The sequence below is a fragment of the Cydia amplana genome, chromosome 7 (assembly GCF_948474715.1).
Source record: "Cydia amplana chromosome 7, ilCydAmpl1.1, whole genome shotgun sequence".
In the NCBI taxonomy this organism is placed as follows: Eukaryota; Metazoa; Arthropoda; class Insecta; order Lepidoptera; family Tortricidae; genus Cydia; species Cydia amplana.
This window is the reverse complement of record NC_086075.1, coordinates 1,129,308-1,144,238: the sequence shown is the minus strand read 5'-3', so window position 1 is coordinate 1,144,238 and position 14,931 is coordinate 1,129,308. Positions and strand designations below refer to the sequence as shown.

At 41.6% G+C, this 14,931-nt stretch overlaps 1 protein-coding gene across 1 annotated transcript in view; it reads left to right on the top strand.

Moving 5' to 3' along the window:
* The window catches only part of LOC134649344 (neurexin-4), a 68,479-nt gene extending 54,620 nt beyond the window's left edge, over positions 1-13,859 (top strand). The window contains exons 20-27 of the mRNA XM_063504056.1: positions 1,073-1,168; positions 2,968-3,108; positions 3,602-3,781; positions 6,232-6,365; positions 8,206-8,413; positions 10,275-10,409; positions 11,791-11,882; positions 13,737-13,859. Coding sequence (XP_063360126.1) covers positions 1,073-1,168; positions 2,968-3,108; positions 3,602-3,781; positions 6,232-6,365; positions 8,206-8,413; positions 10,275-10,409; positions 11,791-11,882; positions 13,737-13,835 — 1,085 coding nt within the window. The 3' untranslated portion in view covers positions 13,836-13,859. The remainder of the gene's footprint in view (positions 1-1,072; positions 1,169-2,967; positions 3,109-3,601; positions 3,782-6,231; positions 6,366-8,205; positions 8,414-10,274; positions 10,410-11,790; positions 11,883-13,736) is intronic.
* Positions 13,860-14,931: the final 1,072 nt, after the last annotated feature.

Sequence of the window (14,931 nt, the reverse complement as noted above, 5' to 3'; positions counted from 1 at the left end):
TCATTCACGATCCACATTCCACAGATAACACACAGATGACACGCGATTTTGGAATGAATATCTGGGTGACCGAGCTTCGCTCGGAAAACATATAATAACTCGGAAATGCGCGTTTTCCCAGAGATAAGACCTAGCTAGATCGATTTTTCGCCCCCGAAAACCCATATATACCAAATTTCATCGAAATCGTTAGAGCCGTTTCCGAGATCCCCGAAATATATATATAAATAAATAAATAAATAAACAAGAATTGCTCATTTAAAGGTATTAGATATTCGAACACAGTGTTGCTAACCCGCGATTTTTCAAATTTGCCGCCTTTTACTACTGACAAGATTTGGTTGATCCAGTATAGTAACTGCGTTGAAATATCGGGCGCTCAAAAACAATACAAAAGGTAATCATAAGTCATTTATTTTTTCGTGATAAACTTAGTTTGCATACAAAAGTAACATTATAAGGTATAAAACATACAAATCACGGTCCATATCCCGGTCGAAATAAGTCTTACTACCACCATCCACACTATTCATTAATATAACGTAAACCTTGTTGCAAAGATATAAGGTTTAGTATGGACCAGATCGTCACCACTGATACAATTTGCTTGGAAAACTGAGGACTCTTTTTAGGGTTCCGTACCCAAAGGGTAAAAGCGGGACCGTGTTACTAAAGGACTGTCCGTGTTTCTGTGACCAGGCCGTATCTCGTGAACCGTGATAGCTAGACACTTGAAATCTTTCACAGATGATGTACTTCTGTTGCCGCTATAACAACAAATACTAAAAACAAAATAAAATAAATATTCAAGTGGGGCTTCCGTACAACAAACGTGTTTTTTTTTTGCCGTTTTTTGCGTAATGGTATGGAACTCTTTGTGCGCGAGTCCGACTCGCACTTGGCCGGTTTTTTATAATCAATAACCTCGTGAGAACAGAAACTGAAGTGCCCCTTCATCTTGTAACCATAATTAACCCCTCATTTCCCAGGACCTTTCAAATCCATACAATTCCGACTCCTATTGGAGCCACTGGGAACTGAGAGGTTAATTTATCATTTTCTTTTTCAATAGGAGCCGCAATGGACCGCAAAGATGGATTCGTCGGATGCATCAGGGCATTACTTCTGAACGGAAGGCCGGTTGACTTATTGTCTTACGCTAGACGAGGTAAATACTGCTTTATATTTAAGTTGTTAAGATTTCTTTCAGCGTAGCAAGTTATACATTCAATAAACGCTAAAGGATACTATCTTACTTCTGCCCATCGCTCACACTGTTAACTAACTGTTCGTAAACCTTATTATAGTTTGTAGCTTTCTAATAGACCCCGAAGGCTAATCCTATTGTCTATTGTTAAGAAAAACCGCTCGTGCCACGTGCCACAACCACCTGCATAAAAAATCGGTACTTCGGTTACTGAGTGCCGGCGAGTCGAACGCTACAGAACCAGTCTAAAATGTGTCATCGAGATGCGTAACAAAGGCGCGTTATCGGAGAGCGCACCTACACTGGTTTTTTGAGCGTTGGACTCATGGAGGATACAACTAAACGGAGTAGCCATTAACAGGCTTTCCCCTCTGTCGAAAATAGGCGGCCAACGGTCATACACAATGTATGGACTGACGTTTATCTGACATGACTATTTTTACGTTACGCATACATTTGACGTTCCCCTCCCCCGCAAAAATCGGCAGACTGTTTTGTACAGAAAATTACAGACATGGCGTCTCCGTTTGATTATATCCTCCAAGGTTGGACTAGCCCGCGCTCAGGTGCCAAATAGAATAATTAGGACCCTTTTTTGCAGGTAAGTAGCACGTGCGGTTTTACTGAACAATAGACAATAGGATAAGCCTTCGGGGTCTACTAGAAAGCTACAAACTATACAAAAGGCATAAGGTCCACCTATTATGGACAGTTGAAGAGTGTTGTACGCTGTTTGTACGCTCATTGCCTTGGCCACAGAATAAATAATAGTACAGAAGAGAAGGTACAGAAGACTCACTCTCTAACAAAACGCGTCTGTTACGATCAGCACAGATATGGCCGCTAGGTGGCGACAGCGCCACGCACGGCTTATGGCTAGCCACCAAAATTGGTGTGGAACGGATGTACTTGTAGCTACCTGTTGCAAAGCGACGAAATCGCGGAGTGAGCCACGCCTACTTTGGTTCACTATTAACACCTCGTATTCCATTGATGCGATATTGTGTCAGGAGAGATAACTTGCAATGTACCTAACTATGTATGTTTGTATGGGTCAAATCTTGCAAGTTGTATTTGATCCTTTTCCCGACTTTCAATGAAAGTAAGTAGTAAGTCGGGTGACAATGCATTGTTATGGTACCATCGAGCTGATCTGACGGTGGAGACAGGAGGTGGCCATAGGAACTCTGTGATATAACAACGCAACCTAGTTAGGTTGTGTTTGGAGTTTTTAGAATAGTCTCGATGACTATTAGTTGGCTGTGGAAAGAAAAGTACAGTCAGCGATAAAAGCTTGTACGAAAAATTATTTTTTTGCAACAACTTATTTTTACTGGTAAATTTAAACCCTTGAGATTGATTTTTGAAGTGAAAACTTTTTTAGCGGCGCTGTGCACTTTTTGAGGTGGGGAAAAAATGTTAAACTCGCGATAGATCACGTGACCGTAAGACGGACACGTGACCTAATCGAAAAACTGTTACAATGTCATTGAGTTTTTCTTTATTGATTTAAATGCCATCTAGTGACTTTCTCTCTAACTGGTATTAATATAACTCGAGTACTAACAGTGATGTGCTTAGAGGTTTTCACCTCTGCCGGCACTCCCGGAGTGTAACCCGTTGTTTTTTTTAACCGACCTCCAAATCTAAAAGGAGGAGGTTATCAATTCGGTTGTATGTTTTTTTTTATTTTTTTTTATGTTTGTTACTCCATATCTCCGTCATTACTGGACCGATTTTGAAAATTATTATTGTGACAGGTGTGTACGGCGTGGCAGCGGGCTGCGTGGGCAAGTGCGAGTCGTCGCCCTGCCTCAACAACGGCACCTGCCTCGAGGGCTTCGACTCCTACTCGTGCGACTGCCGCTGGACCGCCTTTAAGGGACCGATATGTGCTGATGGTAAGAAGTGTAAGAATCCATTAGAAAAAAGGCTGGCTTTATTTGCTGGCTGGCTGAATTAATATTAACTAGCGACCCGCCCTGGCTTCGCACGGGTTAACACATTATACACAAGTCTTCCTCTTGAATCACTCTATCTATTAAAAAAAACTGCATCAAAATCCGTTGCGTAGTTTTAAAGATCTAAGCATATATAGGGACACAGATAGCGGGAAGCGACTTTGTTTTATACTATGTAGTGATATCTGGGAGACCGAGCTTTGCTCGGAAAACTCATAAATGCGCGTTTTCCCAGAGATAAGACCTAGCTAGATCGATTTTTCGCCCCCGAATAGCCCCATATAGCAAATTTCATAATCGTTAGAGCCGTTTCCGAGATCCTCAATGTATATATATATATAAATAATTAAATATAATATATACATACAAGAATTGCTCGTTTAAAAGTATAAGATTGATGATAATGACTAAATTATTATGTGTGTTTTGTTAGAAATCGGCGTGAACCTCCGCGCCAACTCGATGGTGAAGTACGACTTCTTCGGCTCGTGGCGCTCCACCATCGCCGAGAGCATCCGCGTGGGTTTCACCACCACCAACCCCAAGGGGTTCCTGCTCGGGTTCAGCTCGAACATCTCCTCGGAATATCTCACCATTATGCTCACTAATTCTGGTAAGGGCTATTTATTTTTTAATTTACCTATCAACTACCTAGCTTGCATATACATAAAGGAGCCTCGTCTGCCAACAAACCACTCTGTGGTTTGGCAGAAGAATATATTAGTTATAAGCAAGATCTCTGAATAAACGTTTTATTTATTTAAAAAAAAAATTGACCGAAGCGTAGCGAAGGTCTACGTTTTGACTCGGGCATTTTGCTTTTGTATGTCCGGATGTTCTCTACAGGTCACAATTCTCAACCGATTCTTGTGTAATTTTGTGACCAGATTCTATGAGTAAATAAAATTTTTGTGTCGATCCCGCTTTTGGAAATTTTCAAAAATGGACGAGTTGTGATACCTCGCGCTTAAACAAATAGTCGTATCGATATCATAAGAGTATTTTCTTTTTGAGACATATTTACATAGTAAATGGCAAAAAATGCAGAAAAATTGTATTGCTGGTTTAGGCGGTATTTAGATATTTAGTTTGTACTCGAGAATGATTAGCCGAATTTCGTCAGCTTAGCTAAGAACTATCATGGCGCGTTTTGTAAACGACCGCTTTTTTTGTTTGCACACAGAAAGTCTGGGTTCGATCCCCAGTAAGACATAACTTTTTGTATTTTTTTTTTAAATTAAACTTCGTATTTTTTTTTAATAAATTAAAATCTTTGTATTGTTGATTGATCAAACCGCTGTGTGGCGGTGTCATCGTGCACGGTCCCAGTAAGCTATGCTCGCGAGGTCTACAGCTCACAGAGCCACTAGTGTATACTTACTTACTTACTTGGCTGGCGCGATGACCCAAAATGAGTCTTGGCCTCTAACACAAGAGCACGCCACTTTACTCGATCCAGTGCGGTGTCACACCAATGATATTATAAGCATAGATAGGTTATACTCATACTTGAGGAGAACAAAAAATACTTCCATATTTATTTCTGCGCCTACGAAGAAATCTGTTATTTTTGATTAATTTTCTCAATCCATCCATCTTTGTCACACTTGTTGTTAAACATAAGGTTGTCTCTTTCTCTTTCGGTGTGCGGGAGCTCGTTAGCATGTGCACATTTCTCGCTTGACCAGCCGCGTCTAAAGGCAACTTGTCCAATTTGTCACAAGTTAAGTGCTTCAATTTTGGAACACCTATAACATATCTTTCACACCAGCTTTCGCCGACGCCGAGCTCACGGAGATATGCATCCACTCTGTCCGCCCAGCGATATTTAGGATGACCAACAGGACAGTCCTGTTGGTCGACCCAAGTAGGCCCTTTTGGCTGCCCGATCTTCACCCATCCCATAGAGAAATATAGTAAGACAAGAGTGCTCACTCCATACATCAGTTCAGACTATTAATTTCAGTGTCTACATCTAGCATCGAGTAGCGGAACTATCAGTACTGCTACTTGACAATAGATGTAGCACCGACCGGAAAGTCTTATCTCAACAGCATAAGACTTTCCGGTCGGTGCTACATCTATTGTCAAGTAGCAGTACTGATAGTTCCGCTACTCGATGCTAGATGCTAATAGTCTTTTTGGTACTAAAACTGATGTATGGAGTGAGCACTCTATGTATTTTTTTCTCTATGCCCATCCTTTCGAGATGGCCAAGCCACCGGAGACGATGCGCTTTAGTTTCACCTATTATGCTCGGCTCGGCTATTAGCTGTTCTATTTCGGAATTCTTTCGGATCCTCCAACTGTCATCGTCTCTTATGACGGGTCCCAGAATCTTCCTTAACTATATTTAATGTATACCTACGTATCGTTATAGGTAGACAACACCAGAGTTAGATTTACACAAAGAGAATTTGAAATAGAGGCGGATTGTCAAAGTAAATTATGTATCCACAGTAAATTTACTGCGATCTATCGACAGAAGATTAAAACTGTTAGAACGCCATTTGAGTTTGATCCTTATTCTTTCACTGATATGTGTCAATTTGTTAAATGTGAAAAATTAACGCCATCTACTCGAGACTAGGCCAAAGGTATGGTGCAATCTTCTCGAGCGATGGCGCCATACCTTTGGCCTACTATCTTCATAATTTACCATGACCCTCTATACACTCTATTCTCTTTGGCTTTACATGAAATCGAAGGGATTCCGAGTAAGCTTCTCTACTAGCCTGCCTGTTTGTTAATCTTCTGTATTTTGTAACCTGGGGCCCGTTTCTCAAAAGCTTGTGACTTGTATACAAGTGGAAGTCCCTTTCTAACAAAAACTGTCAAAAAGTGACATCGGCTTGTATTACAAGTTACAAGCTTTTGAGAAACGGGCCCCAGATCAGTGGTTTACTTTAATTTTAACTTGTCATCTTCATTTAATTTCCCCATTATATCAGGCCATAGTTAAAGACAGACTATACTTAACCACGGTGGTCTACAGCTCGGCACGGTGGTATATAGTACTGTTAATTCATTATTTAAATGTATATTTATATATTTTTTTCGCAGGTCATTTGCGTGTGGTATTCGACTTCGGATTTGAACGACAAGAGATCATCTTCCAGGGCAAGCATTTTGCTCTAGGCCAGTACCACGACGTACGGTTATCTAGAAAGAACAGCGGTGCCACCATGGTCCTACAAGTAAATATATCCTTTATATGAAGTTTCCAAGAAATAAAAAAGTTATTTTAGCTACCATGCACGCGAAATTGACGGGTTATTTGGTTGGTTTAATTATACTAATAGGGAGTATTACCACAGAATAACTAATAGTACTACCGTACAGAAAATTCACTCCTTCACAAAAGTCAGATTTAGGTATAAAATTACACCTATATCGCCGCCTGCAAGCAAAATTGAAACTTATAACCGCGCACGAACCGTGAATCTCCTTTGCGCGCCGCAGTTTTATGACCGAGCTGTGAGTGTCGGCACGGGGTTATCACTCGACAAGTTTTTATATCTATACCCACCGATTTATTATTTTTAAGATAAATATGTAGGAATTACAAACGTTGATTATGTAAACATAATTTTTTTATCCGGAGATAGTATGTCTGATTCTCACGAAAGTAAATTTCGAAGCCATTATGTATTTTCAATTTTGCGCGAGCGCCGCGTGACACGGCTATCGTGCGCGCCGAGCGGCAGCCCACTGCCATACGCCTGTCCGATGGGCGCGCCGGCCAAATGTACCTAAACTGCGGAGTGACACCCCCCTGGTATTACTGCAATGTTTTGCCGCCAGAGTGCAGCACTAGCGCCTTTAGTAAACCATAGAGTAACTTATACCTTGATACATCAAGGCGGTTTGTTTACAAAAGGCCTACCGGGAAACGCGAAATCGAAACTCAGCTATCTGCCTCTTTATCGCTCGAGTATGCAAGAGTGATAGAAAGGTTAGATAACAAAATTTCGACTGTACATTGTATACGTTCTTTTAATTGTATCTTAACCTGTTGAGTTTCGCGTAATATTCCCTATTAAAAAGCAGCCAAGTGCGAGTCGGACTCGCCCATGAAGGGTTCCGTAGCAGCAAGTAACATAATAAAATTGCGGTTTACGATTTATGACGTATTAAAAAGCGGCCAAGTGCGAGTCGGACTCGCCCATGAAGGGTTCCGTATTTAGGCGATTTATGACGTATAAAAAAAACCTACTTACTAGATCTCGTTCAAACCAATTTTCGGTGGAAGTTTACATGGTAATGTACATCATATATTTTTTTTAGTTTTATCATTCTCTTATTTTAGAAGTTACAGGGGGGGGGGGGGGGCACACATTTTACCACTTTGGAAGTGTCTCTCGCGCAAACTATTCAGTTTAGAAAAAAATTATATTAGAAACCTCAATATCATTTTTGAAGACCTATCCATAGATACCCCACACGTATGGGTTTGATGAAAAAAAAAATTTTTTGAGTTTCAGTTTGAAGTATGGGGAACCCCAAAAATTTATTGTTTTTTTTTTCTATTTTTGTGTGAAAATCTTAATGCGGTTCACAGAATACATCTACTTACCAAGTTTCAGCAGTATAGTTCTTATAGTTTCGGAGAAAAGTGGCTGTGACATACGGACGGACAGACAGACGGACAGACGGACAGACAGACAGACAGACAGACAGACATGACGAATCTATAAGGGTTCCGTTTTTTGCCATTTGGCTACGGAACCCTAAAAAGGGCCTAATCCAGAGCATGCAGTCGCTGTGGCCGAAATTGGTCAGAAGAATCATCATCATTGGTTGATCCGTAACACATATTTTACTAGACTTATATCGACCAGGATATAAACCGTGATTACCTGTTGTATTGTTTTCGACCTCCCGATATCCCGGTTGATATAAGTCAAGTGAAACTAACCGTGAATCATTCAAAACCTTTTTTTTATCAAATCAATTCCAAAATGTTTCGTGAAAAATGCCTAAAAATATAGTTTTTTTGAGTATTTATTTAAAACTTTAACCTCATTCTCTTATTAGGTGGATAACTATGAAGTACAAGAATACAACTTCAACATAAAGGCCTCCGCAGACGCTCAGTTCAACAACATCCAGTACATGTACATAGGAAGGAACGAGTCCATGCACGAAGGCTTCGTAGGCTGCGTTAGCCGCGTAGAATTTGACGATATATACCCGCTCAAGCTCATGTTTCAGCAGGATCCTCCGCCTAATGTGAGGAGTTTGGGTAAGTCTAGACTAACTTTTGTGTTATACATATTAAGGGCCAGTTGCCCCAACCACAGTTAACAGACTGATCAACGTCACGCAGCAGAGATCTATGCAACTTCCCATACAATACAATTTAGCGAACGCTTTAACGGTGACAGACGGTTTGATGCAACCGACCCTAAGTGGCTTTTATTTAACTTGCCGTGGTAGTATGTGTGGGTCGAGTTTTGGAAGCTAAATTAGAAACAATGGTCGCGCACTGTGCGGTTTAAGAGTAATTTCCGCCCGCGGACGCTCCGGCTATGGAATAAGCTCCTTGCCGAGGTTTTCTCGGGGGTCTAGCTAGAGTATGGTGTTCTTAAAAAAAAGGAGTGTATAGGTATTTAAGGGTGGCGACCGACCATGTAATTGCTCTGGAGTTGCAGGCGTCCATAGGCTACGGTCACTGCTTACCATCAGGCGGGCCGTAAGCTTGTTTGCCACGGACGTGGTATTATAAAAAAACAGTTCCTGTCAAAGGAAAGCACAAGTAAACACGTGAAATGTATCCTGGTCACGGCACCAAATTAAAACTACGAAGTATGAGAGTACAGCTTCTAAATATAGTTTGTCAAAACAAATTGTCAGTAAATAAGAACAAAAAAAACTATACTCATCCTTTTCTTTTGGGTGCTAATAGTATGATTCTCTCTGTCTATGTTTGAAATGAGACAGACCTTTGACAAACTATAAATACGATCGAAGACGCACAGTTCCACAACATCCATTACATTATGGCTTAGTACAACGTTATTGCTGTATTGCTGTAAGTTACTCTGTAAATTTAAAATAAAAACTTATCGTTTAATTCTTGTGTGTTTTGAGGAATAACTTTTTTTTTTTAATTTTGAGTTGCTTTCATAGTAGAAAGTCGTTTCGGTTGACCTATTAAAAGCATACGCTATTTAAGTACGATGTTCTAACACTTAAAAACTGTCAAAGCTCAACGATAGTGCGTACCGAATCGATATAGAATGTATTTCCTGTAAATAAGTAAGTCACCGGCCTAACGTAAAAAAATCTGAAAGCCACGTCAGCCAAGGGTAATAATATTTTCAGTACACTAGTGTTTTAAAATTAGAGCGCAAGTTTACGATTGTAAGCGGTTTAAAATAAACTTACGTGAGTGTTGTTTATTTCTTATTGTGACCATAAATCTGTTTTAAAATCATATATAATGTTATATATATGTAAATAGTGCGTAATATCTTTACTGACTCTTAGTGTTAAATTGTCCTATATTTGACGGTGCAGGGAAAGTTTGCGTAACTAGGTGAACTATTTTTGCGCGCCCCATTTTTGAGCACTGAAACAATTGAAGCGCTTTTGGTGTTGTTGTTTTATACTTGACGCAAGCGCAACAGGCGCAGGTATAAGCGCTATTTATTTTCTGATGAATGTAAAAAAATCAATTACCATTGAATTTAAGTCAATATTAATTAATTGATATTTATTCGCCGTGCATCGTATGATATCGGAGTGATTCGTGAAGTGTCATGCTCGCTCTCTGTTTCTCAACTTGAGATTAATTAAACTCGCTCACTCTCTGAAGTAAAGGTTTGTTCACAAAGAAGCGGTCAATTAATATGATTTAATTTATACTGAAATAGTAGTTTAGTTAAAACACATAATTGGACCCATGTTGATATAGCATTATTTACTCGGACTGTCGTCAAAAATACGTGGTTTAAATCTTTCGGGTTATTAACGCCCACGGTGTTTATAAATAAATCACTTTGAAAACCGAAACTTGAGTCGAACTGTAGAGGGGTTTCAGATCAAACTGTATTTTTGTCAATACCTTTTTTTAAATTTACACAATACGTTTTTTTATGTAGGTGGGGTTCTAAACGAAGACTTCTGCGGCGTGGAACCTGTCACACATCCACCAGAGCCTATTGAAACCCGCCCACCCCCGCCCAGGGACCCTGCTGACACAGACATGCATACTACCGACGAGGCTATCCTAGGCAGTATGTATCTTTATTATTCGTTATCAGTCTTCGCAAGGGTTAACAAATTATACATAAACTTTCCTCTTGAATCACTCTATCTATTAAAAAAAACCGGCCAAGTGCGAGTCGGACTCGCGCACGGAGGGTTCCGCACCATCAACAAAAAATAGAGCAAAACAAGCAAAAAACGGTCACCCATCCAAGTACTGACCCCGCCCGACGTTGCTTAACTTCGGTCAAAAATCACGTTTGTTGTATGGGAGCCCCACTTAAATCTTGATTTTTATTCTATTTTTAGTATTTGTTGTTATAGCGGCAACAGAAATACATCATCTGTGAAAATTTCAACTGTCTAGCTATCACGGTTCGTGAGATACAGCCTGGTGACAGACGGACGGACGGACGGACGGACGGACAGCGGAGTCTTAGTAATAGGTTCCCGTTTTTACCCTTTGGGTACGGAACCCTAAAAACCGCATCGAAATCCGTTGCGTAGTTTTATTATCACTACATAGGGACAGACAGACAGCGGGAAGCGATTTTGTTTTATACTATGTAGTGATAGTGAAGCTTTATCTGTCTCTAGGCATAGAGAAAAAAATACATAGAGTGCTCACTCCATACATCAGTTTTAGTACCGAAAAGACTATTAGCATCTAGCATCGAGTAGCGGAACTATCAGTACTGCTACTTGACAATAGATGTAGCACCGATCGGAAAGTCTTATGCTGTTGAGATAAGACTTTCCGGTCGGTGCTACATCTATTGTCAAGTAGCAGTACTGATAGTTCCGCTACTCGATGCTGGATGTAGACACTGAAATTAATAGTCTGAACTGATGACTATATTTCTCTATGGCACGGGTTAACAAATTATACATAAACCTTCCTCTTAATCACTCTTATCTATTAAAAAAAACCGCAACGAAATCCGTTGCGTAGTTTTAAAGATCTAAGCATATATAGGGACAGACAGACAGCGGGAAGCGACTTTGTTTTATACTATGTATTGATAGTGAAGCTTTAGGTCAGTTACACCAAAATACAATTGACTGACTGATCAACGTCATTCAGCAGAAAGTTATGAAAGTTATCATACAATAAAATTTAGCGAACGCTTTAACGGTGACATACGGTTTGGTATAACCGACCTGTTACTAAGACTCCGCTGTCCGTCTGTCCGTCTGTCTGTCTGTCACCAGCAACAAAATAAAATAAAATAAATATTTAAGTGGGGCGCTCATACAACCAACTTGATTTTTTTGCAGTATTTTGCGTAGGTAATGGTACGGAACCGTTCGTGCGCGAGTCCGACTCCCACTTGGCCGGTTTTTTTTATATTTTAATTAAAACTATTGTAGGCTAAGAGACGTATCTAATGTATTTGTATTTCATTGCAGCGGTGTTGGCGTTTATTTTCCTGTTGCTTATCATCGTGGCGGTCGTGTTGGTTCGAGCTCTTTCGCGGCATAAGGGAGAATACCTCACTCAGGTATGTTATTTGTTATCATTACATTCACATACATTTTATAACTGGTCTTTTTCTAAAATAAATATCGAAAACCCGATTCTTTCAACTCAGAATCGACAGCACTCTCCATCCTACCATTAAAAAAAGATGTCCCAAAATGTCCATTCCATTACGTCACGTTTTTAGTATGAGAAAAATGTTCACTTGTATGTAACGTGACGTAGTGGAATGTACAATTTTCATACAAAATTTTGGGACAATTTTTTTTATCATCAGGATTGAATATGCTAGTGATTCTGAGTTAAAAGAACCCAAAAACACCAGGATCTGAGAGTTTTCAATATTTATTTTAGAAAACGCCCAACTGCAAAAATCGAAGTTCGCAAATTGCGGTCATTTTTCTTTTTCACTCTAATTACGCCTTCATTGGAGTAAAAGAGAGAGATCCCCGCAATTTGCGAATTTCGGTTTTCTCGGTAGCCCCTCAGGGTCGTTACGGGTTACGACAATGTTTAGTTCTTATGAATTCATCCGTATTAGAAAATGCAAATATACCTTCGTTCCCTTTAAATACCCCATCACGCACTGGATAACCTATTACATTACGACATGAAACAATCATCATCATATTTTTATTATAGCTGGTCAACCAAATCTTGTCAGTAAAAAAGGCGCGAAATTCAAATTTTCTATGGAACGATATCCGCCTACATTTTTCAAATTTGCCGCCTTTTTCTACTGTCAAGATCTGGTTGACCAAGTATAGGTATTATTTCATTTCAAGTTTGAGAAAAGCACTATACATACCTCGGCGCGAAAAGGGGTTGTCGGCCTCATAACTATTCGGCCGGCAACCCTTACGTCCCAGCGTCTATAGTAATGACTATTATCATTCGATCTCGTTCTCTGGAGCAACGTATATTTAGAATAAGGGCTGATTTAGACGGCGCGTGAACTCTCATGCGATTTTAGTTACATTGATTTGACGACCGGTCTGGCCTAGTGGGTAGTGACCCTGCCTGCTAAGCCGATGGTCCTGGGTTCGAATCCCGGTAAGGGCATTTATTTGTGTGATGAACACTAATATTTGTTCCAGAGTCATGGGTGTTTTCTATGTATATAAGTATGTATTTATCTATATAAGTATGTATATCGTCGCCTAGCACCCATAGTACAAGCTTTGCTTAGTTTGGGGCTAGGTTGATCTGTGTAACATGTCCCTCAATATTTATTATTATGTATTATTTATTGCGGACTGGTGGTTACGTCCAATTCAACCGACCGATCAAAGCCCGCAATGTAATGAAACTCGCATCGTCTAAATGAGCCCTAAGAAGGTAATGTTGATATACTTGGTCAACCAGATCTTGACAGTAGAAAAAGGCGGCAAATTTGAAAAATGTAAGCGCGAAGGGATATCGTCCCATAGAACATTTGAATTTCGCGCCTTTTTTAGGGTTCCGTACCCAAAGGGTAAAAACGGGACCATATTACTAAGACTCCCCTGTCCGTCCGTCCGTCCGTCTGTCACCAGGCTGTATCTCACGAACCGTGATAGCTAGACAGTTAAAATTTTCACAGATGATGTATTTCTGTTGCCGCTATAACAACAAATACTAAAAACATAATAAAATAAAGATTTAAGTGGGGCTCCCATACAACAAACGTGATTTTTGACCGAAGTTAAGCAACGTCGGGCGGGGTCAGTACTTGGATGGGTGACCGTTTTTTTGCTTGTTTTGCTCTATTTTTTGTTGATGGTGCGGAACCCTCCGTGCGCGAGTCCGACTCGCACTTGGCCGGTTTTTTTACTGACAAGATTGGGTTGACCAGCTATACATTGATGTTTGCATTGATGACATAACGTGTGTGCAGGAGGAGCGCGGCGCGGACGGCGCGGCGGACCAGGACCAGGCCGCGCTGCACGCCGCCACCGGCCCGCGCGTCACCAAGCGCAGGGAGTTCTTCATATAGGCCACCCCACACACACCCCCCCCCCCACACACACACCACGCCACACAGGACTACATCACTAGCAACTGCCACAGCGAGGCCACACGCCACTAAACCACACACACACCACGCGACACAGGACTACATCACTAGCAACTGCCACAGCGAGGCCACACGCGACTACACCACACACACACCACGCGACACAGGACTACATCACTAGCAACTGCCACAGCGAGGCCACACGCGACTAAACCACACACACACCACGCGACACAGGACTACATCACTAGCAACTGCCACAGCGAGGCCACACGCGACTAAACCACACACACACCACGCGACAGAGGACTACATCACTAGCAACTGCCACAGCGAGGCCACACGCGACTAAACCACACACACACCACGCGACACAGGACTACATCACTAGCAACTGCCACAGCGAGGCCACACGCGACTAAACCACACACACACCACGCGACACAGGACTACATCACTAGCAACTGCCACAGCGAGGCCACACGCCACTAAACCACACACACACCACGCGACACAGGACTACATCACTAGCAACTGCCACAGCGAGGCCACACGCCACTAAACCACACACACACCACGCGACATGGGACTACATCACTAGCAACTGCTACAGCGAGGCCACACGCGACTAAACCACACACACCACGCGACACAGGACTACATCACTAGCAACTGCCACAGCGAGGCCACACGCGACTAAACCACACACACACCACGCGACACAGGACTACATCACTAGCAACTGCCACAGGGAGGCCACACGCGACTAAACCACACACACACCACGCGACACAGGACTACATCACTAGCAACTGCCACAGCGAGGCCACACGCGACTAAACCACACACACACCACGCGACACAGGACTACATCACTAGCAACTGCCACAGCGAGGCCACACGCGACTAAACCACACACACACCACGCGACACAGGACTACATCACTAGCAACTGCCACAGCGAGGCCACACGCGACTAAACCACACACACACCACGCGACAGAGGACTACATCACTAGCAACTGCTACAGCGAGGCCACACGCCACTAAACCACACACACACCACGCGACACAG